This window comes from Notolabrus celidotus, chromosome 15, assembly GCF_009762535.1.
Source record: "Notolabrus celidotus isolate fNotCel1 chromosome 15, fNotCel1.pri, whole genome shotgun sequence".
In the NCBI taxonomy this organism is placed as follows: Eukaryota; Metazoa; Chordata; class Actinopteri; order Labriformes; family Labridae; genus Notolabrus; species Notolabrus celidotus.
Window position 1 is genome coordinate 25882910 of NC_048286.1, and position 27383 is coordinate 25910292.

The 27383-nt window shown below is 41.1% G+C and overlaps 1 protein-coding gene across 1 annotated transcript in view; it reads left to right on the forward strand.

The window, feature by feature from the left end:
* The first annotated feature begins 626 nt into the window (after positions 1-626).
* LOC117826292 (vertebrate ancient opsin-like) overlaps positions 627-27383 on the forward strand; it is a 94321-nt gene continuing 67564 nt past the window's right edge. Inside the window, exons 1-2 of the mRNA XM_034702243.1 lie at positions 627-999; positions 16475-16803. Of these exons, the coding sequence (XP_034558134.1) occupies positions 627-999; positions 16475-16803 (702 nt within the window). The remainder of the gene's footprint in view (positions 1000-16474; positions 16804-27383) is intronic.

Genomic DNA, 27383 nt, shown 5'->3' on the forward strand with positions numbered 1-27383 from the left:
CTTCTTCTTTTTTCTTTTTAATCTTCGTTTCTTGATGATAAAGCTTTTGGAACAGTGGGGTGACTTAAGCACGGTCCTGTCTTTGAACCGCACTATTGCCGTCTGCTCGATCTGCATGCTGCTCGTGCTCCGCCTTCATCCTCCTCCTCCTCCTCCTCCTCCTCCTCCTCACCCCCTTACTCCCCCCTCCGCTCAGACGTCAGCCGCTGGAGAGTGGGCTTCAGTGATTTAAATCCGGACAGAGAGGGAAGGTGTCTGTGAGAGAGGCAGGAGCGTCTCCGGAAACAGTTAGAGTGTGCATTACGAGCTGCCACACGGTGGAGCAAAGACTATCTAAACTTTATTTTTACATTTTCAAACACCCCCCTCCCCTTGAACTGAGACACAAAGTTTGACATCCCGAACAAACAAACTTTTTAAATATCCCTCATTTTTGTTTGGTTCAACTTTTTTGACATGACATTTCTTTTCCAGCAACAAGTGCTGCTCCTGGTCACCAGGCACAGCATGTCTATATGATATTTTTCCACACACAGAGGAAAAAAAGACAGATGCCAACGACACATTAGCCGCCGCTCAGTGCACCGTGGCCGCCCAGTGTGCCACTGCCGTGACACCGGACTGCGATGATCGTGTCCAACGTGAGCCTGAGCGGCTGCGCGGGGGTCAACAGCGCTCTGTGTGCCGGAGCCGGGGAAGGGCACCCGGGGGGCGGCTCGTACCGGACCACCCTCACCCCGACGGGGAACGTGGTGGTGGCCGTGTGCCTCGGCTTCATCGGCACGTTCGGACTTTTGAACAACCTGCTGGTGCTCGTGCTCTTCTGCCGTTACAAAATGCTGCGGTCTCCCATCAACCTGCTGCTGATTAACATTTCCATCAGCGACCTGCTGGTGTGCGTACTGGGGACTCCGTTCAGCTTCGCGGCCAGCACGCAGGGACGGTGGCTCATAGGAGATGGGGGCTGCGTGTGGTACGGATTCGCAAACTCGCTCTTTGGTGAGTAGGAATGTAAAAATCTGAGAGTGAAGATTCATTTGTTTGATTCGATGGTATGTCTGTGTTCCAGATGTAGACTTGAGTGTATTTTATTTTAGATCTGGCTGAGTGTCGGTTTGCTGCGTGTTTGGATCGCTGCGCTCGTTTGATTCGATGTTAAGCTTCATATGGGGAAAAGTAATGTTTTTGCAAAACTAGATGATTATTCGGCTCCATTTTTGGTGATTGCAGTGATTTGCATGTTCATCTTTAATTTCATACTGAACTCATACAAAAAGCCTATATAGGCTTTGTTATAACAATCCGCGTAACATGTATTCGTGGAAAAGATTGGAGAAAATGCTTTTGCACCAACTTGTGTGAGACCTTTTATTTGGCAAATTATGTCATAGGTTCCCTGCCTCCGTATCAATGCAAAAATAATGCAAAAGTGTAGATTGTCAAAGAAAGCAAGATATAGAAAATAATTCAGCAGAGAAAGTAGTGCGTTGCAACGGATCAAAGCGTGCATGTCTACTATCAATGTCTCAGATAATGCCTTCACGTGCGGTTAGAAGTGAGTCAGATCATGAGTTCTTAAAAGCAGTCTTGCGTGGCTCATCATGCCGCGCAAGACCACACACGGTGCCATTTCAATCATTATTTCTAACTGGAGCTGCAACATATGTGCACATGTATGCATTTCCATTGCATCGGTGTATATACATCGGAGAGTATTTGGTGCATCCCAGTCATTTGCACAAATCTCATCACATATACCCGAAAACCTGTCACACAGGATGTCAGAGGGTTATATGAGCTATGCGCGCTGTATTCTGCATGAAGCAGTGTGCAGCCTGCTATTAAGTGGTCGTTAAACGCCTGTTAGCGTACAGTGTCGATGCCGTGCCTGAGGCGAGGGAAGCCTCATCACTGTTCATTTAGCTGCAAGAAGAGCAGGTCCACGCGGGAATGTGTCCGCGAGCCAGACTGTGGCAGATGCATCACCAGCATTTGTGGTAGAGTAAAGTCACCCGTGGGAAATCTGTTTCGTGAAAGTGTAACGCTGGTCTAGTTTTGCTCAGGAGGGCTCATATTGATGCAAATGGGGCACAATGATGCAACTGAGGATAAGGCAGTTACTCACACACCTGGAGCTCGGCCAGGCAGGAGGCTGAACCAAAAGTAGGCTTAGTGTTCATCTCTCTACACGCAAGGGGTGCTGTGGAAGAGTTGCAGCGCAGTTTGTTTTAAACTAAGGGAGCACAGATGATCAATTTGTCCTGACTGATACATCAATACAATATCTGGCGTATAGCATATGTTTGAGCTCTTTGGATAAAATTGCTTTGATAGTATGTAAAAAAGAAGACCAAAAACTGCTCTTCTGTCATTAGTTGTTACCCTGATGTCTGATTTTAAAGGTCTTTAATGAACAGGCTTTCTTGCTATCAGTCCCACTAATTGCTCTAAAAGCTTTCCAAGCCTTCCAAACAACCTTTGAAGACCACACAGCTGCTGTTATTGGGTAGTAAAAACACTCATTTCTCTGCTCTTTGACATGATCACCACTAGTGCTCCGCTGGATATAACACAAGTCCCCTTTCACTGTCCAATCAAAGCATGTTTCAGAATAAATGTGCATGCTGCCTTGCCTTTTTGAATAAAATTTGCAGAACTTTGGTATAGACAGCAGACAAGAAAAGAGATATAGCTGTAACGAATCATTTCAGATCTTTGACTTTTGTTTGCATTCTGGCTCAGAAGCCCTCAGAGGACCAACCATCCTGCCTGACTGAACAATCGGATATGAAAAAACTCCATCTATATGCATATCATATTGAATCTATTGCATTCAAAGTAGTTCAATTTGTCAAAATCTATCCAATAACTGTCACTCCTCTCGTCATGTTTGAATAATTGATCATGTTTTCATTACTTTTTCGATCAATACAGCCCTCATCAATTAATCATCGCCACTTATATACATTCATGGTCCGCTTCTTTTAGAAACAAATTCCAAAAGTTCATTGGTCAGTGGATTCAAATAATGCAAACATTGAAAAAGGCATTTCATATGATTGAAAAAATAGTGTTATGAAATATTGACAGCTTTCTGGAATATAGACCTCCGCCCTCCTCCTTTTCCACATTGACTGCATATTGCATCCTGAACCTCCTCAGTCCGCTGCTATAGTCTAAGTCTGATGAGGTTCGACAGAAAAGCTCATAAATCTTTCAAAAAAGGCCTCTCCTCATTCACCTCTGTGCATCTGATCTCCTGATGTAAAGTCCTTCTTAATAAAAAGAAGCCGCTATCAATATCCATCCATAATCTGACAAACACACCCACCAGAAGCCAGAGCTTCTCTTTCCTCTTTTGGCAAAAGAATTCAGATGTTTTCCTCTTTCTCCATTGGGATATTCATCTGCTCAGCCACCTCCTTGACAGCCGCATTAATGTTACGCAACAAAGAGGTGTAGCAATAAATCATCTGAGATTGAAAATGTGGCTGAATTCATGTTATTGTTAATTGTCTGCACCTCTGTGACTCGTGGGACTGTGTATTTTCACACTGAGGAAAGCGCACGGATGGATTGTGAGACAACAATAGTGTCCTGAACAAAGACATGTAAATTTACCTCCATCGCATGCATACAGGAGCAAGACGACCAGACTGAGGAGGGAAAATGACTCTGTGTCTTTGTAGTAATTTTGTGTCTTTTTTGTGTTGATTACGCAACTCTTAGGGCCCGATCTACTAAAGGTTTGCGTGTATAAAAACACGTGCAAACTTGATAGCGCACGCAAAGCTGACGTACTAACCGGGAGCACCGAGGATTGCGTCTTTCAAATGAGCAAAATAGCACTCGCAAAACATTTAGCGTGTTTGCCTTCATGAATATGCACAATACATGTAGATCATCAGAACGCGCAAAATACTGGGAGGAGGAGATGCAAATGTAATCAATTAGCACACGCAATGTGATCTATCAAACCTGAAGCAGATAGCGCGCGCTGTATTTGCGTCTATATTTAGCACGTTTGAAAGGCAGGTGCAAAATGGCACAGCGTTACGCACGCATGGCTGCGGTCACTGTAACGCTCATCATACCATCGCTTTACAACATGCCCGCAAAAGCTGGGCTTACAAGCATTACTACATGTTTTAGTCAATCAAACCAAGAGTACACAAAAATAATAATAATAAAACAACACAAATTCAAAGCAGTTCAGCACCACGGATAGCGACCGCATCATTCTGACACCCACTTTAACTTTTCCATATAATGAGAGCACAGTAGGTCACTGTATCAACAGATATAAAGTTTAGTAAAATTGGCACAGCGGCCCACATGTTCACATACAAACAAAAAAATCAATATGAAGTACTCGGCCTACTCACCACTGTCTGGACGAGCCTTAAGCTCCGCGGACTTGTCCACGATGCACTGTATGTCCATTTTCTTTGATCTGTCATTCTCAATAGATAACATGACATGTCCACTCAGTCTATTCTGTCCCATCGTGCTCATCAAGGGGTTTTTAGTTAGTTTTAACTTGGAGAATGAGCGCTCACTGAGCTGTGCTAGGCAGCTCTGCGTAACTCCTCATCTCGTGCTTGCAGCAGTGTGTTGGGGTGAATTGCCTTAAACATGTTCACAGTTGCATTTAAGCTGGTGAATCTTTGGGACAGTTGCTGGATGATGATATCAGGCATTAAAAACGTTCACCCGAAAGTTGCTCCCTGGGACAGTGAGGCGACTGTCTTCATCCAAGTAACGCATAACTTTTCTTGAGCAAGAGTGGCAGACTAAGCCTCATCAAATCGCTCTCTAAACTCCATCAAAACACTGATTGCGTTTTGGAGTAGAGTAGATGCGTTTATTTCATCGGCAGATCTTCTGTTTTTTCTCACATCATTCACCCTTTCACAGATGGCCTCCCAAATCGTGTTTCTAACGCTGAGATGTCTCTGCTGGAGTTCACCGATTTGTTTATTTCCCTCCTCCACAAAGACCTCCAACTCCATGGCTTCAAACTTCATTTATCGCTTAAGACCACTCTGCTCTCTCAAACTCTCCATGGGGACAGCCGATAGGACACGCGAAATCCTCGTAAAATAGGGCGGTCCACTTTTGCACTCGTTATCATTTGCGCACGCAGTCAGTAGATCACCCGCAACACGCCCAGAAATAGTACGTGCAAAATTATTATTGGCACACGCGCTCGTTATTTGGGATCTTAGTAGATCAGGCCCTTATTGCCTCGTGTTGTGGTGTCTTTGAAATATGTCTATCAATTTGAGCCATGACCATTTTCATCTTCAAGAATTTTCCACTACTTGTCATCTGTTAAATTCATTAAATCTGGGTTTTGTGAAACTCCAACACAGATTTTGAGCATTCATCACCAAATTTTGAATAGAACTACTCCGTCTAATCAAATCAACGAATAAACCTGCTTGGATAGGATAATGCATGGTAAGCAGGACCCTGATGTGAAGCAGAAAGGTTTTGTCTTTTTGAATTCTAATTTGCATAGCCACCTGCTCACTACATTACCCTGTTTATAACTTAAATACCAACAAAAAACCCCCATGTTGATTCAAATCAGATCAGATCATTTCATTAATTGAAATAATATTTCTGTATCTTTAAAGCTTAAAAGAAATGTCTTTCTGATTCCAAGGTCACATTAAGTCACTTGGTGTTACTTTAATTCACATCAAACTGAACATTTCTATTGACGATAAAGCTAAACAAGGTGAGCAGGACTTCTGCAGGAATTTAGGATTTTCCGTCCCCTTTCAGCTCTCCTTTTTCTGGGGCTTTGCTGTTGACACATATTTAAATATAAATATGTCAGATTTCACAACTTTTAACACTTCCTCTGATAGTTTACGTTACTTTGTAGAGTACTGCAACTTTGAGAAGGTCTAACTAGCTCTGCTGCTGTTGCCTGGATTGCAGGACAGGATGTTTCTCCACTCTTTTCTATCATCTATGCTGAGGTCCAATATTTCCTATGGCTGCTCTCACATCTGTGTCCAGTATCTGTCATTATTTTCCGACTTGCAAGACTCTCTGAGACGAGACCATAGACTGTATAAAATATGGACGTAGTATCCGTGACGTCACCCATCTGTTTCTGAAGCACTGTTTTGAGGCCAATCGGCGGCGGCAGCCATATTGCTGCTGTCGAGTGATTGTGACGTAAAGAGGCGGGCTTTGAGCCTCCTAGCCAACAGCTACAGTGTTCCCGCCTGTCAATCAAGTCAGCTGTGCCTCTCATTGGAAGACTCGTAATCTCAATATGTTCAAAATTGCAGCGTTAGAAAAAAAATTCACCCCCCGTACAGTGTGTGCCGATCAAGAAATGAGCTATCCAGACTACACTCGTCTTTTGTACCAGGCTGTAAACATGTTTATTTCTGCTGTAAAGAACGTTTTTTTTAAATTGGTGTGTATGTGGTTTTCGAACTGCAGTTTTAAGCACTTCTGCATTGGACTCATATCTTTAGACCGGAGGTTGCTGCTTGGCAAACTCAAGTTTTTACCATAGCGTCAACAGGCAGAGGTGAAATGTGCCGGACTCCTCTCAACAGATTGCTTTAATATAACATGTGGGGTCAGGTTGTGCTTGGTGTTGTATTAAAACATCTTTAAATTATGGTTGATTCGGTAGTGACCAATCAGGTTAAAGTATTTAACACTGTCTGGTGATGAGTAAAAAAAGCCGGTAATTGTAGACGTCTAATGTCCTGAGCACTTGTTGCATTAGCAACCACATTTGGTTAACATATGTCAGTATGCTATCTGACACAATGTTCACACATATACAATCTGCTCTATGTACATTCAACGGCTTGCATTTACACTCAGAGAACAGATGATATAAAGGAAATTAAAGAAGAGGACTTGGTCTATTTGTATGCATATGTCAGTTCACGTATGATAAGAAATGTTGAACCAGTCTGATTCATAATTGGGTGTATTGCTGGGGACTCGGAGAGTGTACTGTCATATGTAAAAAATAATTGAATGGTTCTCAAGAAAGCTGCAAGCAACACTTCCAGCATTGCACATCCCTCCTGCTCCAAACATGAGCTGCACTTGTAACATTCAATACATCAGGTTTATGCAGCACGGAAGAATCGGCAGGCTCTTCTCTTCTCCCGGGGCTTTTGTCATCATGCTGCCTTGAAACTTTCCCCAATCTACTTCGAAAAGTTCGGTTAACTTAACTAAATTGAATCTTCCTTCGCTGAAGAGCCACTTGAATCTATCAAACTTTGAAATTGAAAACAGACTTCTGAACACTGGTTCCACTTCCTCTAGGACAAAAGTTGGCAATTGACTTTAATCTAGTCATATTGTGTAGAACAAAGTGAGCCTGCAATGCTTCTCAGCATGTGGATGTACCCTGATTGTATCCCTTGTTTCGCTAACACGAGTGTTATAGTGAGATTAAGCACCATGTGAAGATGTGTAGCGCTGACATCTACGAGGAGCCAATTTATTAAAATGTGCCTGACAGGCGTTTGGCTTTACAAGCTAAAACAGAGTGGAGAGGAAGGCAGTCCGTGTGGGTGTGGGTGTGTGTGTCTGTGTGTGTGTGAGGGAGAGGGATGGCTCGCAGACATCATTAGAGCTCCATTGGATATGGATGAGTGATTCCTCAACGGCCTCATAAAAACAGAGTGAAGGAAAGAGTGAGGGAGGGTCAGAGAGAGGAAAAGTGAAATTGATTGTTTGGATGAATAACGTTGCATGCTGCTTTGACAAAGGGACTGTGTCTGTCTTCACCAAATCTGGGTAAAGCTCCTCTGAATGATCCATACCCATTAAAATTAGAAGGCGTCACTATGAATGACAAGAGACATGTTTAGCTTGGCGTGCGCACGTTGAGTTCCTGCTCCCTTTTCGCATTGATTTCTACTTTTTACTCGCTTGTATTTCGCCTGAAACATCTCTAAGAACTTTGAGTGACTGCACAGCTGAAATTCCTATGCTTTGACTTTACGCCAAGAGCACCAAGTGAAGACAATTTGTGGAGACGCATGCGTGTGTGTGCATGAAACACACTCACACTCTGTACTTTGTCCTTTGCCATCAGCCTCCTGGCACCCATTTAGCCGCTTCACCTCTTCTGCCCAGCTTTTTTGCGTCTTCTTCTCTTTTTTACTGAACTTTTATTGTCTGCTGTGGTGCACTGGAGGAAGACGACTGGATCTTTGTTTGCCACAAGGCCTGCATACTGCATACTGCTTCTGCCGCAAGCAGACTCTTCACACAGTCACTGGATTAACCTTGCACTCCCTGCATACTTAAGTCAGAAGTCCTTCCTGCAGACACATACAAAGCAGCAGATATATGTTGTGAGGAAGATAAATGGACGAACATGTAGGCAAAAGTGGAACTGCATGTGAATGCGCATCCCAGGCACAGACGATACCTGACATGAGTGATGGTAATTTGTGCGAGAGGTAAGAAGAAAGTCTCAGCAGGGAGAAAACAAAGCAGAACAATGCTGCTCCGCCATAAAGGTTACAGAGGCAGCTAATGAGCCTCTGTGATAAATAGTGAATCAAGGAATCTAAAGCAGACACAAAATGAGAATTGTGGGTGACAGATGTCTGGTTTGACTCAGAGATTACTGTGAACAGCAAGAGAAAAACAGACACTCTTTCCTGATAGAAGTACAGATACGTGTTTAAGCACACCACTTTAAAGTACACATACTCATCATGTGACAGGTTGTTGTGTCAGATAGGACTAATCTATTTGACTTAATTCTCCCGTATTGCAACATTTACATGTGGTTCTTTTCCTTAAAGAATGTTTAATTATCTGTTATTAATATGCACTAGCATTTTTTTCTGTTAAAAGAGTTTTGGCTAATTCAGCCAGCCTCAAGCGGATCCTCAATGAACTACAGTTTTTAGCACTTCCGCATTGAACTCATATTTTTAGACCGGAGGTTGCCGCTTTTTCTCAACACAGGATCATGTGCTGGTAATCAATGTCAAATTGGTTTGCTGAGTGTGGATAATGCTAGCCGAGTCAGCATCACCAGCCTTCTGCCCACATGCCTGTGCTGGCTTCAGTTGCTCCAGTTAAGTGGTGTCAGGTCAACCAGATACAATCTACATGCAACTTTATCTCCATTTCCTAGATCAAAATACTGACAAACAATGCCATGTTAGGAGATGCCATCTGTGCCTATTTACACTCAGACGGGGGAAACAACCTTCATTGCTTGATAATGTTCACCTCCTCTGCTTCAGGCATCTTTGAAAAAACAGTTTCAATAAGGCAGTATGTTGCCACCTTTTTATGGACATTAATTATTCATACCCTGGTGTTTCATGATATGATTGTCTTGCAATTAATCAACTATAGAAGAATTGCTTAATCCTGATATAATCATTATCATGGTCCATGTATCATGTATCTAAACCAGTCTCTGCAATCTGAATACAAATAACACAACATTGCACTTTCAAATTATCTGCACTGCATGCATCCAAATTATGTGATGCAAAACACTGAAAACAACTAAACCCAACCTAACTACGCCATGATTTAAATTTTCAAAGGACTGTTTCTCATGCTTACTGGTTTGGAGATTTTTTGCACAGCAGAACTGAACATGCCCCTGGTGACATCACGATGGTTTAAGGTGACGTGTGTATTTGAAGAGAAGTTGCTGAGAGGAAATTGGTGTATTAACTGCACGACAAATTGTAATTTGGTATATGCATTTATTAGAAAGTGTAATGTCTTGCAGCTGTTTGAATGAAGAGACCAGGTTGCAGATGTTGTATTGTGGGTTACCCTGCATTTCTAACCTCCATGCTGACACAATAGATCCCTCTCCATCACAATAAAGCATCTTTTGCAACATATGCAATGCCTCCTCATATCGAGGTGACGATGAGTTTTCCAATGACTGTGCTGCCCCTGTAAGAAATCTAAAGTACATGTATTTGGAAAAAAAAAAGGGGGTAGAAGTAAAAAGTTGACCGAAAATAAATACTCAAGCTCTTACAAAGTGTCACCTCTCAGTTTGGATCATCATATTTGTTCACAGTGACATCTGCATTCTGATGTTCTTGTGATTTCTGTTCCACGAAGATGTGTCACGGTAGACCCGTACACCTGTGCTGACTGAGAGAAGAGACACCAGGATGAGATTTGTGAAGCAAAAACAGCTTTATCATATCCTATGTTTTTCATTCAAACTGCCTTTTCCTGGATATCCGGACAGGTGATACGGATTCAGACACTTCTAACAGACATATAAGACAGATGCTGTGAGGGAGCGGTGCACAGACAGCAGCAGCAGAGATTTGTTTTATTACAGACATTATCAGATCAGGGGATGTTTCATTTTGGAATATTAGATTCTGCTGCTGTCATTGATCCTGACGGAGAACATGGAGATGGATGGGGGGGGGGGGGGGGGGGGGTGATTTCAGATGCTATGAAGTTACAAAGTTGTTTGGGTGTCTCTAAATGTGATGTTACATGAACATGAATAAAGATCTCCCTGTCATCCATTTACTGTGTGATGAGAGACAGGGCTGCTTTCCTGTGATGGGATCAGCTGATTTCATCACGATATTATAATCACAGTCGACAAAAGTTTTGTAGGTCTTAGGGTAAAGCGTTGCTGTGTCTTTGCTCATCCTGTTCTAAATTTAAAGTGAGTCATGGAGCAAAGCTGCTAATTGGCCTTTGCATTTTGAGAAAGTGTGATGTGATTTGGCTCCTCATTTAAAGCTGGTTAATGGGCTTTAGCAACACTGACAATAGATATGTTTCTTATTTCAAGGATGTCCTACAACATTAGCTCCAAACTCAGCATTTGGAATTTAAGGTCTCACTGAGGTAACTGTGAAGAGCTTGAATCAGGCTCTATTTGTTGTGGTATTTCTCATTTGTTCTATCAGCATATCTAGTGTGTATTATCTTGCTAGCACCACTACAAAGCTAAAGACATAATCAAGTTAACTGATACTTGATGATGGAAACACCACCAGTGTTGGGGTAGTATTGTACGTACAAAACCATAGACTATATAAAACATGGACATAGTCTCCGTGACATCACACGTTGGTTTCTGAAGGAGAGTTTTGCTTATTGTTGGCAGTCGCCATATTGGAAATGCTGACTCAACCTAACGTTTGATCAACCTAAAAAGAGGCAGAGGTGGACTTTAGAATAACTTTTAGCCTCCTCACTAACATCTGGACTTCCCACCTGTTAGTTAAGTCAGACATGCCCCTCATTATGCAAACTCATAACCTTGCCGTGTCCACTGCTGCCGTTTTTTTGCGCTGGGAGTGCCCATGACCTAAATTTTTCAGAGCACTTCTCACCAGTATTTACTGTTGCTATGTTATTAAAGTAGTCATGGGGTACTTCCGCTTCCCTAAGAAGTGACTGTTGGGTCTGTTTTAAAATGCTCTGTATGCTTGATACTTTCTTTCATCAATGGCAATTCATCAATAAACTGTAAAAACTATTGATAGAAATCATATCATCGCATTAGCAGCAGCTCTAAACTTGGAAACTGTACCTTCAAAAACGAGTGTGATAATTTTTCTCCTATGCACAGACCTCCGCCGTTGTTGTTGACAAAGTTGATTTCATAAGTCCACCCCCCTTCTTGATTCTGATTGGCAAGGGATCAAGAATTGACATTGATGAGTGCGACTGTGTTTGAAAAGTTGAACTGTTTTCAACTGAGAGAGCTGCGACAAAAGTCAGCTGAATTGCACTGGGTTCGAATGGAAAATAGGCGCTACCAGCACAAAAAACGGCAGCAATGTACATGGCACCTAATACCTTAAAAACTAAAATTACAAAACATTCACCCCATGTACAGTGTGAGTGAATAGAAAAATCAGCTATTTACATGAAAGTAGAACCAGGCTGTAAGCATGTTTACTCTTGCTGTATAGATTGGCTGTGTTGAATGGGTGTGTATGTGGTTTCTGGTGCTTTTGGAGCCAGCCTCAAGCTGACGCTCAATAAACCACAATTTTTAAGCACATCTGCATCAGCTTAATTTCTTAACTTGTACAAAACATGAATACGATATAGTATATAAGGTTGTGTAGCTTGACAATTGGCAAACAAATATACAGTACTTCACTCATGATTGACCAGTACACCTGAAATCACAACAGACCCCTCTGGTCTCAATATACACTTTGAACTTCAGAGTGCACATAATACCCAGGATGCAATATTCAGCTGGTTGACAAGCTCTCTGGACTTTTCCACTCTGCACTTTATTGAGCTTTGTACTTGATATTCCTCGTACGTATAAATGCAACGCTTTAATAATGTATTTTTAATGACTGTATTCTGTTTATTATGCACTGTCCTGTCTAGTTGTTGATATCTCTGTCGTTTATGTTTTTATGATCTTGGTGCAAAGCAAGTTCCCTTAAGGGAAAAAAAGGTTTCATCCATTCCTTCAAATACCAGAGCATCCAATAATGAGCATAAGAAAAGATTCTGATATCAGCAAAAATTAATGATCCATTTTGTATAGAGTTTTTCCTGATATACAATCAATCTCATTTTCAAATGTTAGTTTATTGGCTCTCTCACATACAGTCCTACAGTTATGTCAGGGTGCCAACAGAAAGTAAGCCTCTGAGACTCACTTTACAGGAAAACTAACCCAAAGAGATGAGGAGTAACTAGAGATTTTACATTTAGCAAACAGTACTTATATCAGCCTTGTTTTGGTATCAAGCAAAGTAGTGGTTGAGGTATCTGTATCTGTATCAAGAGAGAGAACATTTGATAAATCACTCTGTGCCACGGCAGCTTATCACAGGCGGACTCAGAAACTGTATCGATCCATTTTCACAAACCTATCTACATTCAATAACAAAACACGTCAGTTTTCTTTCTCTCTAAAAACAACACACAAATCATCATAACATCAGATATCCCTATCAGCTGAAAGACATCCTTTGAGAGTTCAAACAAAAAACTTAACAAATCACTGGGAATACAAATTCATACTTTATGACCCTTTGATCAGCTGCAGTCACTGCTGTGAAGGTTTGATATATGTGACGCTACATTTAGATAACAAATGATTGTTATTTCTGTCACGGGGAGAAACGTTCAGACAGTTCTGAAGGCTCATGACTGGCAGGGGACCTGAAATATATTAGAACATTTGTGGTAATGAGATGGTAAGGCCCGATGCGATACATTTTCACTTCCTTGGCCACAACCCTGGTTTCTTTAGACAAAAATTATATTAAGGGGTCAGTCGCCACTTAAGGACCCTTGTGTAGAGCTTTTGATAATGTCACAAAGTACCAGGGTCTCTGAAGATTTAGTTTTCAGATTTAGTTTAGATCTTTAGATATAGCGACCACTTTAAAGGAAAACAATTAGTTAGCCAACAAGGATGGACAAACTTAATCTGTACAGCAAATATGTTGATCATGATTGACAGCTCTTTTGACTAAAACAGCAATATGTACAAACTACAATCTTTTCTTTCACAGCAATGCAATTTTGTAGCTTTAACTTTGTTTGACTGCAGATTATGAAGTGGAGAATCAGCTTTAAGATGTTCTTTTAGGGTTTGTGAAAGTCCAGGTCATGGTTAAAGGATGAATATTTGGCTGATAAGATGCAGCATACTAACAGACTTTTCATTTACCCACTTCACCGACTTTCTTGACCCTCCATTAACCCTGTCCTCCTCTCCAAGATGTCATGATGCTTCAACTTTTGCTCCAAAGAGATACCAATTATAACCATCTCTTTTAGAGTCTGTCTTTAAAACTTTCTTTTATTTTAGATTATCTAATTCTCAAGTCCACTGAATTAGGGAAATAAGATAAGATAAGATAAGATATTACTTTAATGATCCCCCGGGGGGGAAATTCAGTTGTTACAGCAACCCAGACTTGGTACCTATAACCTCCTTGCAAGTTAACTGTAGAGTTAAAGTGAGCAGTGGTTTAAGGTTACAAGTTTTGCCATGGCACTAAACCAGTGTACACTTATGACACCTGGCTGTAAATCATGGATGGTATAAATAATGGACATAGACACGTGACATCATCTGTTGGTTTCTCAACTGGGTTTATAGAGCCTCAGGTTCAGCAAATGGCTTCTGTCATGTTGGTTTTCTGGAATCAGAAATCACCATATCTGTAGGAGAAAGAGCTGGAGAGGAGGATGGGGTGGCAAATATGACATTATCAAAGCTAAACAGTTAACATCTTGTCTCTTTCTAGTCAATGCTCATAATTACACAGGGAGTGCGTCTCAGCTCTGTCTCAGGAGCGTACCCCAACGCTTCTCTGCTAAAGATACGCACCAAGTCTATTTTCGACACAGCCCGTGCCCAGCAGGCGTCAAGCTCAACAGAGAAGATCGACTTGGACAGGAAGTCAGGCATGAGGATCGCATGTAACATCTGCTCAATTTCAAAATGAAACACCACATATGAACTCCACACCGTTTAAAAGATCATATAGGTCAGAAATACTAATCGATTATGGCTGTAATTGTTAACTGTTGTAAACTTAAAGCTAGGGTTGGTAGTCACGGAAAACTAGCATGAATTTGAATATAGCGTTTCCTCAGGACTCCATCTAACCCCTCCCCCCATCCCCTCGGAGCTTCTCCAAAATGACGCCCCCGCTCACATGCACGAGCGCCGCTGCAGATCGTGACTGATTCAGAACCGGTCCTCAGCACATCGTTGGTGTTTTGCACTACGTCAACTCATGTCTCACTCAGCGGTAAGAAAACACCAAAACATTACCATAGTGAAAGTTAAAAACACAAACGAACATGAAATGTACGCGCAGGAGGCGGGCAGAACGGCAGGACGGGATTTGATTGGTTTCATCATATGGCTCCTGATGGCTGGGATTGGTTAGTGTTTTCCTCGGTTTACTCTGGCTGTAGATAGCAGCTTGTTTCCGCTCTTTTTAAAGAACACATTTTGTATTGATTGCCATCGGGACATAAAGATCATTTTAACCAGTATAACAAAAAGTGTATCTAAATCTGACTACCAACCCCAGCTTTAAAGTCCTGTGGGAACACTGTTCACAAAAACAGTTTGCAAAATATCAGTTCATTCTTTTTTAAATGTGTGTGCACAGACTTTCAGTTTGCCAGTTATCCTATTTTAATTGTAGCTTAACAGGAGTTGGACAAAGCAAAGTGATTATGACTTGCAGAATGAGATAGGGTGGAAATGAACAGTGTTTAAAGCCTCTTTAGTCAGAATATACCCTAAGTCTGTTTGGGATTGGTTGTTATGAGTCATGAGCCCCAGTCAAACAGAATTATGGGTGGGTTGTTGTAAAACTGTGTTGACTTTGTAATATTGCTGTTGCAGAGCTAATAAAAGTGCAGGAAAAGCAACATGAGCACTTTATCTGGGGGGAACAGATGTGCATCATGCCTGGCTGTGCCAAAGAGACTGTGCAGGCAGGGGTATATGCAGTTCAGTGGATGTATTCACACACTGATAGACACAAACATATTCTGTCAAACTATCATCCTCAATCAAAGAGATGCAACGTGTATCTATCTGTTTCTATAACTTTTCCCCCTCCTACTCTCCCCTCCTCACTTTTCCCCTTCATTTAATAACACTGCTGCTTTCGGAGAACCGTGAAAGGCCTGGACTGCCTTTTTCGAAGAAGAAGCAACGAGGGAAACTCTGCTTCACAGCCAGTGGAATCAATGGGCATGAAGGATGGCCTCGTGGATCATAACAGCTTAAAAACAAATACCGAACAGGATAAAAAGGCTAAAGGGTCAGACTCTAACACTGAGCTTCAAACTCCTGCTGCTCTGCCTGGAAAACTTTGACAGAGCGATGAAGACATATTAAGATAAAGCGTGGGTGTGTGTGTGTTTGAAGGTTACAGAAGGATAAGAAAGCTTCTTAAAGTCTTTTGTAATGCATTTCACTGCGGAGGCACCACAGGTACTGCTGCTGTTACTGATGTACAGCAGTGTGGATCTGCTGCAGGACCCGGCATGAGAGCCATAAATTAGCTGAATCCACAACCACATCGTTTTTATTATGCTGCACTTTTCACTCTGGCAATTATTTTTTAAAGGCAGAACTCGCTGTCCCTCTGAGGCTGTAAACCATAAAGCTCATTTTAGCTGCACTTTTGATTTCAGAGAGAGCTGCAAAGCTTTAAATCACGACGACTCTGGATGTTTTCCTCTAGAGTAGATAACGTTTGGACAGGCGCTGTGTTTCTGTCTTTATGTGATGGCCCCATTAAATGTGAAGTACAATAACCAGGTTGTGAAAAGGAACAACACACCTGTGCATGCTGTCTGCAGTGTTATCATACTTCAATATGGGACTTAACTCCTTGTGTTAGCTGTGATTTGTTCCTATATGACGCTTCTTAATATGTCAGGTTTACCTTTGTATTTATGTGTCCAATTTTCCCTGTAGGCATCGTCTCCCTGATCTCCCTGGCTGTCCTCTCCTATGAGCGCTACAGCACCATGATGACCCCCACGGAGGCAGACTCCTCCAACTACTGTAAGATCTCCTTGGGCATCACCCTGTCATGGGTCTACTCCCTCATCTGGACCTTGCCGCCACTCTTTGGCTGGAGCAGCTACGGCCCCGAGGGTCCCGGGACCACCTGCTCTGTTGACTGGTCAGCCAAGTCGGCCAACAACATCTCTTACATAATCTGCCTGTTTGTGTTCTGCCTCATCGTGCCCTTCCTGGTCATCGTGTTCTGCTATGGGAAACTCCTGTGTGCCATCAGACAGGTGAGTGAAAAAGGGGAGTGGGGAGAATTCCACTGAATCTGTGACACCATGAGACAGAGCCAAGGTGCACCCTCAACATATCCACATCCCATAAGCCCTTATATTTTAGGAGACAGAATGATAAGTTATTGGTGTCACTAGCTCACACAGAGTCTGTCAAGGTAAGTAGACAGATAGGACATTAGAAATGAAAATGTATTCCCTGTATTTACTTCTGCAGCCTCATAAAAAGTAGTCTCCTTTTTCAAAAACTATCCCTCTTTTGCCATGAAGAAACTCAGAGTGATGAATGGTTGAAAGATGCTTTTATATGACGGCCCGAAAGCATCAGTTTTTCACCATTTACTTCAGTCTGGCTGTGAACCCTAGGACACTTTGACATGTGGACAGAAGGAGGTATTTATCAAACCAATGACACTGTGAACAACATCCACCCAGTGGAACATCACACAATTAAATGTGTCTTTGTTTACTGTAATGATATTGACAGCACATCAAATGACTGTGTTCTTGAAAGGTTTTGCGACCCAAGAGATTGATGACCCAGCTGTTCAGCTTCCCTCTTTGTATTGTTTTGGTTTGAAACTAGACATGCACAGTGTGGGTTTTTTTGAACCAATACCAATAACCGATAATAACCTGCTCCAGACGGCTGATACCTGTAAGATCACAGATAGTTTTTTTCCTAACTCTTACCTAAGGGTAAGATAGGCTAAGATCTAGTGAGAAAGGATGCACTTAAAATTTAATTAAATAAACATTCTAGCTGGAAACACATACCAATAACAACAAAAAACACAACAGTTCAGATCTTACTTTTTCAGTCCTCAGCCAGACACTGGGCCTTTAAACTAAGCATCCTCACTGGACTAACATCAGAAGTTTATTTATTCATTGTAAAACTGTTGTTGTTGTCAATGAGACTGTAAATATGTGTAGAAAACATATCATACAGGGCAGTCATGAATTGTTGGCGACTCAGGATACTGTTTTGTTCCAAATTCTTGGTCTTCTACATCAGAGAGGTGGCTCATTAACAGCTGTACACGCTTTGGGTTGACTTCAAGCGGCAACCTCCAGTCTCAAACAATGAAGCCCATGCAGAAGTGTTATAAACTGCAATTCATTGAGAATTAGCTTGAAGCTGGCTGCAGAAAGACCGGAAACCACGTAGACCCCAATTAAAAATAAGACGATATTTGCAGCATTAATAAACATGTTTAAAGCCTGGTTCAAAAAACGGCTTGGCTCTACGTAGCTAATCTCTCTATCAGCACACACTGTACGGGGATGATTCTTTTTCTAACGCAACGGATCAGAAAATATTAAGATTATGAGTTTTTGCCCAAATAAGGACATGACTGACTTGACTCCCGGACAGGAACACATAGCTGTTGGCTAAGAGGCTCAAACTACGCCCCTTTACGTCATACTGTGCCTGTTTGAGTTCCGTATTTCCAATATAGCTGCCACCGTCGATTGGCTTCAAAACAGCGCTCAGGAACAGATGGGCGCTGTCACGGATACTACGTCCATATTTTATACAGTCTATGGTTGTCTCTGGTGATTTTCTACAGTTCTCAAATAAGCAATCCAGCCCTTGCCATTTTATTGATTGTCTGTACTTGTGTTCCAGTAAAGACAGGTGCTTTAGACCGCCTGATAAAGAGTGCTGCTTGAGCAGTTATCATTAAACATTATCATTACAGTCAAGTTGCTCCTGTGAGAAAAACTGACTTCAAACTGAGAACCAAAAACTGTAATAGAATTTTTCAGGGTATTCATTAAAACTAGATCTGCTGCTGCTTTGCCCATCTCTCTAAACAGACTGACTAATATTTACAGAGGTGAGTACACGCTTATCTAAAGTCTCTGTTGCGTAAATCTATCATCTAAAAATCCATAGTGTTTTCGTCACTCTGTTATTCAGCCATTTTCAGGCAGTTGATCAAATAGTTTTCACAGCTTTCTCCCAGAGCTGCGAGCCAGGGAGCTAAAATCTGCTGCTTAACTTCATGAACCCTTTTTTATTCCAGCTGGGTTGAGACTTTATTACACTATTCCTTAACAACCTTCGGTTCCAATGACTGTTTTAAAGCAGAGATAATTAGGAATCACAAATTGTAGTAGAAATACTGCGATGCTGTCAATGTTAGTCCATAAAGTCCACCTCTGGGTCTTTTACACCAGAGCTGCATTTCATTGGGTCACACGTCATTTAGCTTACACATTGAAATATAACACCTCAAGCAACACTGAAGGGACTGATGTGTTTAATAGACTGGGTTCATATTCAGAATGAGATAAGCAGAGCACTTGTCTAAAAAGCCTCTGAGTAGGAAGTCAGTTTTACCTGCTCAAATTGACATCATTTGAGTTCTACTTTATGAGCTCGGAGTCAACACTTTTATAAGTTAGTATATCAGCTGTATATATGATAACATTCAGGAAAGTTCTGGAGGTTTCCTGACAAGACAGGAGACACCAGGAGACGGAGACAGAGTTAAGGCAGAGACATGTAATTACTGAAGCGTTGTTCATTGTTCACCGAGAACTTATTAAATAAAGTTTCTGTAAAAATCAAATATTTTTGACAGACCTGACAACCAAGTGGTGACGGGTAAATGTAACTTTGAAAAAGTAATGGTTTGAGTCTGTTATAGCTGACTGTTTCTACAGTAACAAATTTTACTTTGGACACACCAGCAACCCTCACATAATGCACGTCATTCACTTTGCACCATGCAGTGTGAAGGTGTGTGAGCTTTTACATAACAAGTCTTTTGTTTTCTTTCACATAACTGGGAAACATAATAGAAACAACCTGTTTTTCAGGAGATGCAGTTAGACAGATAGTTGAACAGCTGACACTGTTTACGTTCAGCCCGTTCACATACCCAAGTCAATGGCCCAAAATATGACTCTGTAGGTACCACAGTTAGTGAGGTGTCATAAACTGCCTTGTTTCATACCAATGTGACCTCCAGCCAGGAGAAAACAAGGCTAAGATCCAGAAAATGTTGTGCTGTTTAAGAGGGCTGCACGGACATGCAGTGGTTAGCGCTGTTCTCTGGCTTTATACAACAGTCCAAAGACATGCTTGCAAGGCAGTGGTGACTCAATAATGCATGAGTGGCTATTTGCGGTGGCTATGGCTCATTTGAAGAGTCGGTCATCTCTCAATTGGAAGGTCAGGAGTTCGATCCAAGGTCCCACTGTGCACATGCTGAAATTATTTGGTAAGACACTTGACCCCAGTGGTCATTGGTGTGTGAATGGGGTGAGTTAATACTGAGCAGCCTCTGCCATCAGTGGGTGAATGTGGTGTAAATGAATGAACGTGACTAGCAATGTAAAAGCACTTTGAGTGGCCAGAAGACCAGTGAAAGTGCTACATAAACACTTTGCATTTGTCTCAATTTGTCGGCTCTGTGATTCACTAGTGAGCAGTAGTACAGGTTGTACTCTGTCTCTCACCCTGAGACAGCTGGGATTGGCTTTAGGCTGCCTGTTACCCTAATTGTGATATGTGGTACTGATAATGGATACATGGATGGATGGATGTACATCTTTAGGTTACGTAACATATTTATATACGATGTGTCCTTAATGTGTGTAAATTAGAGGTATAGCCAAACATAAACCATCATGTTGTTCACAACTTACATCCAGATATTTTGACACCTTGACATAACTAAATTTGAACTGAATTTAAGATCTATCATTGGGGAAGTAATAATAACAGTATCTTGTGTTATGATTATATTGCAATATCAAATCCACAGTACAATATTTATTGAAAACAAAGACAAATAAAGGTTTGGGGGAAAAATAATTATTTCTTTAGCACTGAGTAGCTTGTGATGTCCACTCATCCATGGAGAGTGAGATGCACTCTGCTTGGTTGAGGCTTTGTGTAACTTTGGCCTTCATCTCTTTGTAAGAGATGGTAATGGGGAAGTACAGGAATCAAACGTTGGCTTTACCATTTCCATGAAACTTGTATGTCCGTCAGTTTTACTCCTTTCTCATTTCTTGACACGAGGAAACTGACAATACTTCCTCATATCAGATTTAAAAGCTGGAGGATCCACAATTTCAAGATTTTCATTCTCATAAAAAAATATATATTGTAAAGGCAGCCTTTTATTGGTAAACGCCTAATTGTATGATTTTTAAAGACAATTTGTTGCTGTTTTCTTAGTTGGACATATTTACGTTTTTACAAAATTCCACTACACGAGAAATACGACTCATCACGACCGTAACACAGCCACAAAGGGATCTATCCGTCGCTTCAATCCTGACATGCATAAGAAATACAGGTTCTGATAACCTTCATTGAGTATTCAACATGAGACATCAACAGGGAGGTGAAGAGGAGAGCGGATCATCAGGAGAGTTCTTCAGCCCAAAGCTGTGAACTGTGACATGATGTAACCCAGGTTTGGGTTTCCACACACTGTCCTACACTGACTGACTGGAGGGATATTGGTGGAGACAGTGTGGAAGGCAGCGCTCTCTTTCTCTCCAGGGAGGCCGAACACATACACACACACGCACGCACACACACACACACACACATACACAGACACACACACATGATAATACAGAGTTGAACGGTTTGCTATGACAGGTCCCAGAGCAATTTTTCAGTGTTACAACTCACTCAGACTGTGTAAGCATCATGACTTCTCAGATAAACAATGAATGCTCTCTCTCTCTCTCTCTCTCTCTCTCTCTCTCTCTCTCTCTCTCTCTCTCTCTCTCTCTCTCTCTCTCTCTCTCTCTGTGTGTGTCTGCTTTGTCTTCCCTCATAAACTGTTCTATAGTCTGTTTGTGGCATTGATAGACAGCATGAATGACAATCACACAACAACACAGTGATCCTTCTTTCTTCGTTGAGATATAGTGTGAGTTTTTTTGTACTTTGCCTTTTCAATTCTGCATTAACGTCTTTGCTTTTGTTCTGATTCATTTGTCCCTTTTCACATCTGCTCGCCAGCCTCCCTCATCAGAAAACACACACACACACACACACAAACATCTTTGTATGGATGAAGAAGAAGGATGGGGAAAGTGATACTGTTTTGTTCTTTTTCTCTCTCTGTCTTTGTCAGCCTTTCACTGGTCTGAAATAAATATGTGAAATAACCTAAACCTCATTACACAGTACAATGGTAGCAATGAAGGAGTAAAAAAGTGTCTGCTGGAAACACAGAAGCCATGCCATTGAAAGTCTGATTGGGACTCCTTGTCATGTTGTAAACACAAACCCCTTAATTTAACAATGTCAGCTTGGCAGTCGGTGTGGATAGTTACAAACTATAATCAATATGTACATTTAAGAGCCTGTGTATGTCAGACGGAGACATTACCAGACATAAATATGAATAAATACTAGTTTTGCCTGCAGCAAGTTTCAAAAACCCAAGAAAGCTTTTAGTGAGTTGACTTGGCGTTCAAAGTGAGGAAGTGGAGAGATGATTCAAGCTTCCACTTAATGCAGTCATAACCAAAATATAGAAGCTTTATAAAAGAACAAGTTGCGGTTGAGCTGTAGATAACATAGGTAGTCCTAATGTTATGTCTTATTGATGTGTATCTTTGTGAATTTCAATTTTCCACATCACACGGTGTGTCGCCATGGTGCTTTCAAAGACCGTCTGCATGGGAGCAATCAGACAAAACAGTCAGAAGTTGGGGAATCAGCTTCTTCATCAGACTGGTCTGGAGCTGCTGATCGGGCTGTGATTGGCCATTGTGCCCTGTTTAAGACTAGAAGGGCCGGAATACCATTTCTACTAGAAAGGCCATGAGATGTAATTTTGACTAACAGATTTCAGATTTCAACTTGTAACTGTCAGGCTTCCTCAGCAGTCATCTGTCTCTTATAGCTTTTCCTTGCTATAATTGCCTATAATAAAAAAGTGTAATTTTGTTAGTTTCAATTCAAAACCTTTCAAAGTAAGTTTTATAGAGACAATGGGCCTCATTCACTAATAAATGTGTAGAAATGTTCTTACTCTGCGCATAAAATAAGTGATTACGCAAAATCGCCGTCGGATTCATGACACGTGCGTACCAGCCAATTTTGTTCTCACCACCGTGTGTATATTAGTGAATCAGAATCATTCTAAATTGACAGGCGCGTGCCCCGCAACCTGCAATCAGCATACTACCACGCCCCAATTCATCCATATAAGGACATCTGTTTGATGCATCAGGACGCTGAATTTCACCTTGGCAGAAATAGAGGTGATTGTTGTGGAAGTTGAGGCAAGAAAACCAACACTTTTCCAATGCGTATCAAAAAAATGAAGCCTGGGTTTCTTACTGAGGCTGTTAATGCTGTGTCTCCTGAGGTTTGCACCGTGGCTCAGGTTAAGAAAAAAATGTTTGATATTAAAGTGGACCCAAAAAATATAAAATAAAAGACTAGCAGAACAGAAAAGGAGGAAGGAAACTGGAGGAGGACAAGGACCCTAGTACACTAGAGACTTAATCTAAATAAAACAAAAAAAATATGCTCACCAACTAGCCATCAGTTTCTTAGAGCAGGGGTTCCCAAAGTGGTGGTCGCAAGACACAAATGGGGGGTCATTAGATTTTTTTTTTAAAGTTATCTAAAAATAGTACATTTTACCTATTATAATAAAAAAATAGAAAACGTGATGAGTTTTCTGCCATTCTTTTTTATATATGCAATCATCTGGCTTTTTTCTTTTACTTAAAGTAGTTTGAATATGTCATGCAGTTAAAAGAGTATGTGTTTATATTTTCTGAGAAAGATGGTCTTCATCATTTGTGCGTACCCATAGTCTGAGGAAGTTCTATTTTTGTTCGTAGAGTAAGAACAAATTCAAGTAAGAATATATTGATGAATCCCATATTTGTGCTTCGCACAGTTTAAGCACGTATTTGTGCGTACGCACTTTTAGTGAATGAGGCCCAATGAAAGTTGCCAAGCAACTAAGAGGCATATGCCCAGTGTGAAAATGTATCAATCTAATCCCAGCAATCATTGTGACTGCATGTGGCCGAAGTAAACTTGATCATATAATTGTTGCCTTTTGTGCAATTTTTATAAATTACATTTTAATACATAAACACACAACTTTAGGAAAAGTCAGGAATAGGCAGCACTGTAATCTGTCATTCAAAAAAATTACATAACACAAGTGTGAAAACAGTCAAAATGATCCCCATGGCTGTTTTAGTGTTAAAATTGCACGACAAACAACTTGCTATCAAGTATAAAAAATTGACCCAAGATCAAAATCAGTCATGAAACTCAAAGATCAGGTCAGAACTGGCCTCAATACACACCGTGTATGCCCGGCTTAAAGTGACCCAGTTTTAAAGTTTTCTGTCCTGCCCCCCTTACATGAATCGGTTTTTGCAGTAAAACTGATTCGCAATCATTGTGGTTTCTTCAAAGTATTAAACAAGCAGCTTTGCCTCGTGTTGACAAATGAAGCCAATGCTGAAGTGATAAAAACTGCAGTTCCTTGAGTTTCCACTTGAGGTTGAGTCTAAGGGCTAAGTCAGGAATAAATGTGTTTACAGCCTGGTACAAAAAACTGTCTTGGTCCAAGTAGCCCATTTCTCTATTTGCACAGGCTGGATGGGTGTATATTTTAGAATTCTTTTTGAGGATTTTAAGGTTATGAGTTTTGCATAATTAAAGGCCTGGCTGACTTGACTGACGGGTGGGAAGATTTTAGCTTTTAGGGTGACTGAAAGTTAGGTTGAGTCAGAATTCCCAATATGCAGCTGCCATTGCTGGCATTCAAAACTCCTCTTCAGAAACTAATGGATGATGTCACTCAAAATTGGCCACATTTATTGAAGTCAATGGTATTTTAATAACACGCCCCCACTGAGTTACAGGTTTTCTGTCAGCACTGTGAGAGCACTGAGGATCATTTTTCTAAACATCCAAATCAAGGATAGGTTCTTATTTTTCATTGTTCCAAAACACCACCAACATTTCAGCTGCTTTTGAAGTTTTCAAGAGTTATCTCAAAGCACACTTAATTAATTAGACTTCGGCTGAACTTACCCGCTTCTGTTTTTGTTTTGAAGACTGTGAAGGTCTTAGTTGTTTGTTGGAACTCTTTGTAACCAATTGCTTTACTTGTTTCAGATTACCCTTGAAGGGTTTTTAGGGAGTCATTGGAATTGGTCCACCTAGTCTACAAGTGTTATGAGGACATGGAGAAGCTACAACCTACAACTGTCCTTCAGGAAACATATCAGGAAAGTTAAATAAACTGGCTCTGCTCCAAACTTTCAAGATCACCACACACTCCAAAAAACACTTTTCTCTATCCCACTGAAGATGTGTGAATATTCTATTGGATATTAGTTTTGAATTGAATACCCAATAGGATCGTCAAGTTGTTTGTCTCCATGTTTTACAAGTGTCTGAGAGGAGACAGCTGAAGTAGCGTGGAGTCTGGGATGAAGTGCAGCCTATTTATCTCAGATGCTGGTTTCCTGGGAGACGGAGCGAGTCCAGTGCTATCAGGGCGGCTGTGGATTCTTAATAGTAAATCTTAAGAGGCTAGAGAGCTGATCCACTACTCTGAAAGAGACAGACTGTGACCTTCTGTTATTAGGTCTGAGACTGACCTGAACCTTACCTGGGTTTCCACTGTGTTTAATAACTTAAAATGTCCCTATGAAAAACATGTTCCATTAACACACCACAGAAAAAACTATTTTAGCGTCCAATACAAAATCAAAAGATTCATTCACACCCATCAGTTTTCCATAAACCTAATCCAGCTAATTTGTTGCCCAAAGTTACCAAACTAAATGTGAAACCTGAATGACATGGTAGCAGGGGCATGTCCAAAAGAGAGGCCACAGGTGACATGGACCCCCTTTGAAACTGATTGGCCACCACAAAATTCTTGACTATGATTGGCTGTTTGGCTGGTCAGAGGCAGGGCTTTGACATCTTCTTTTTGAGTCCTTCAAGACTTAAGCATCAGATTTTTTTGAGATGCAACTCCTTTATTTTACTATTTAAATTAAAAACCTACAAAGTGCTATAACATCTATGCATCTTAGTTAACCTAGGTATAATTCACGCAGTCAGAAAGAGTAAAAACTAAATGTTATACTCCCATCTATGTGCACATAGATACTTTATCTCACTACTACTTAAGTCAGTGCCCAAGTCCAGCTACCCCACCCTGATGTTTCTTCTTCTTCTTCTTCTTCTTCTTCTTCTTCTTCTTCTTCTTCTTCTTCTTCTTCTTCTTCTTCTTCTTCTTCTTCTTCTTCAACTCTTTACTTTGTTTCTTAGCTGGCAGGATGTTATAGGTACATTTTCACCACCCTTGTGTTTTGCAATATAAGGACGCTGAGTTCATTGCATGTATATCTGTAGCACTCTGCTTACTTTATCTGTACATATCCTTGTCAGCCAAGCTTCTTGTCTTTTTCTACTCCTTTGTGTCTTTTTGAGCAGGACTACATAAGCATTTATCTTTACTCACTGCGCTGTTTCTAGGTTATTCTTTTCCCTTGTGCAATATTGTGTAACGGCTATAGTCCTCCTGTCAGTTCATATTGGGTAACACCAGCTGGGGCAGATAAAAGTTGTTCAGCACTTTGTCCACTGAGTTGAATTCCCCTATCTAATAATGGGGCGCTCAACGGAGCGGTCCATATGGGAGGACTAAATCAAGATTGGGCTCTTTCCAAAGCTGATATGGATTCACTGCCTCAGTCCCATTCAATGAAAGAGCTGAAATATGTGCAGGAGGATGTGACTTTTTGTATCATATATGAAAGGAATGGTCAATGGTAATAAAGAGTTGAATTACTGTGAAAAAAAGCGAAACGCAAAAAGGATACAAGCTTTAAATTGCTGGCTACTCTCTACCACTTAGTGATCAGATGAACTGATGTAGAGGAGGAGAAGAACATGCATGCTCGTGAAACTTCACAGCAAAACATTGCTTTTACAAAAAAGATACCTCTTTCCAACCATAGTAAGTAGGCTGTGAGGTATAACTTGATTTCTACCAGTACGAGCTGTTCTGCAAACTGGACAATTCATAGTGAACTCTTTGCACAGGAGGCCGTGACTTGATGCAGGAGAACCTTCTGCAAAGTGTAAAAACAGAGATGCAATGAAAATATGCAATATTTTCAACCTAGATAGATGCAGTATCAACAAAATCTCTCCTTAAGTTAATAGCCTCCTGTTGATTCAACAGTCATTGTTGGAATATATGCTTTGACATAACTCAGGTCATGTCTTATATCTTTTCAGTCCCCCTAACTCTGCACCACAGATTTAAAAGTATTCAGTACTCAGCACCTAAGTGGATTTGCAGACGGGTACTTTAACTTCTACTTAAGTCAAATTTCTTTTTTTTTAAGTTATATTTTTTGGCATTTTTGCTTTTATTCGATAGGACAGCTGAAGAGAGACAGGAAACGTGGAGAGTGGAGAGTGGGGGAAGACATGTAGGAAATGGTCTCGGCCGGGAATCGAAACCTGCGACCCCTGCGACGAGGACTGTAGCCTCTGTATGTGGGGCGCTTAGACCGCTAGG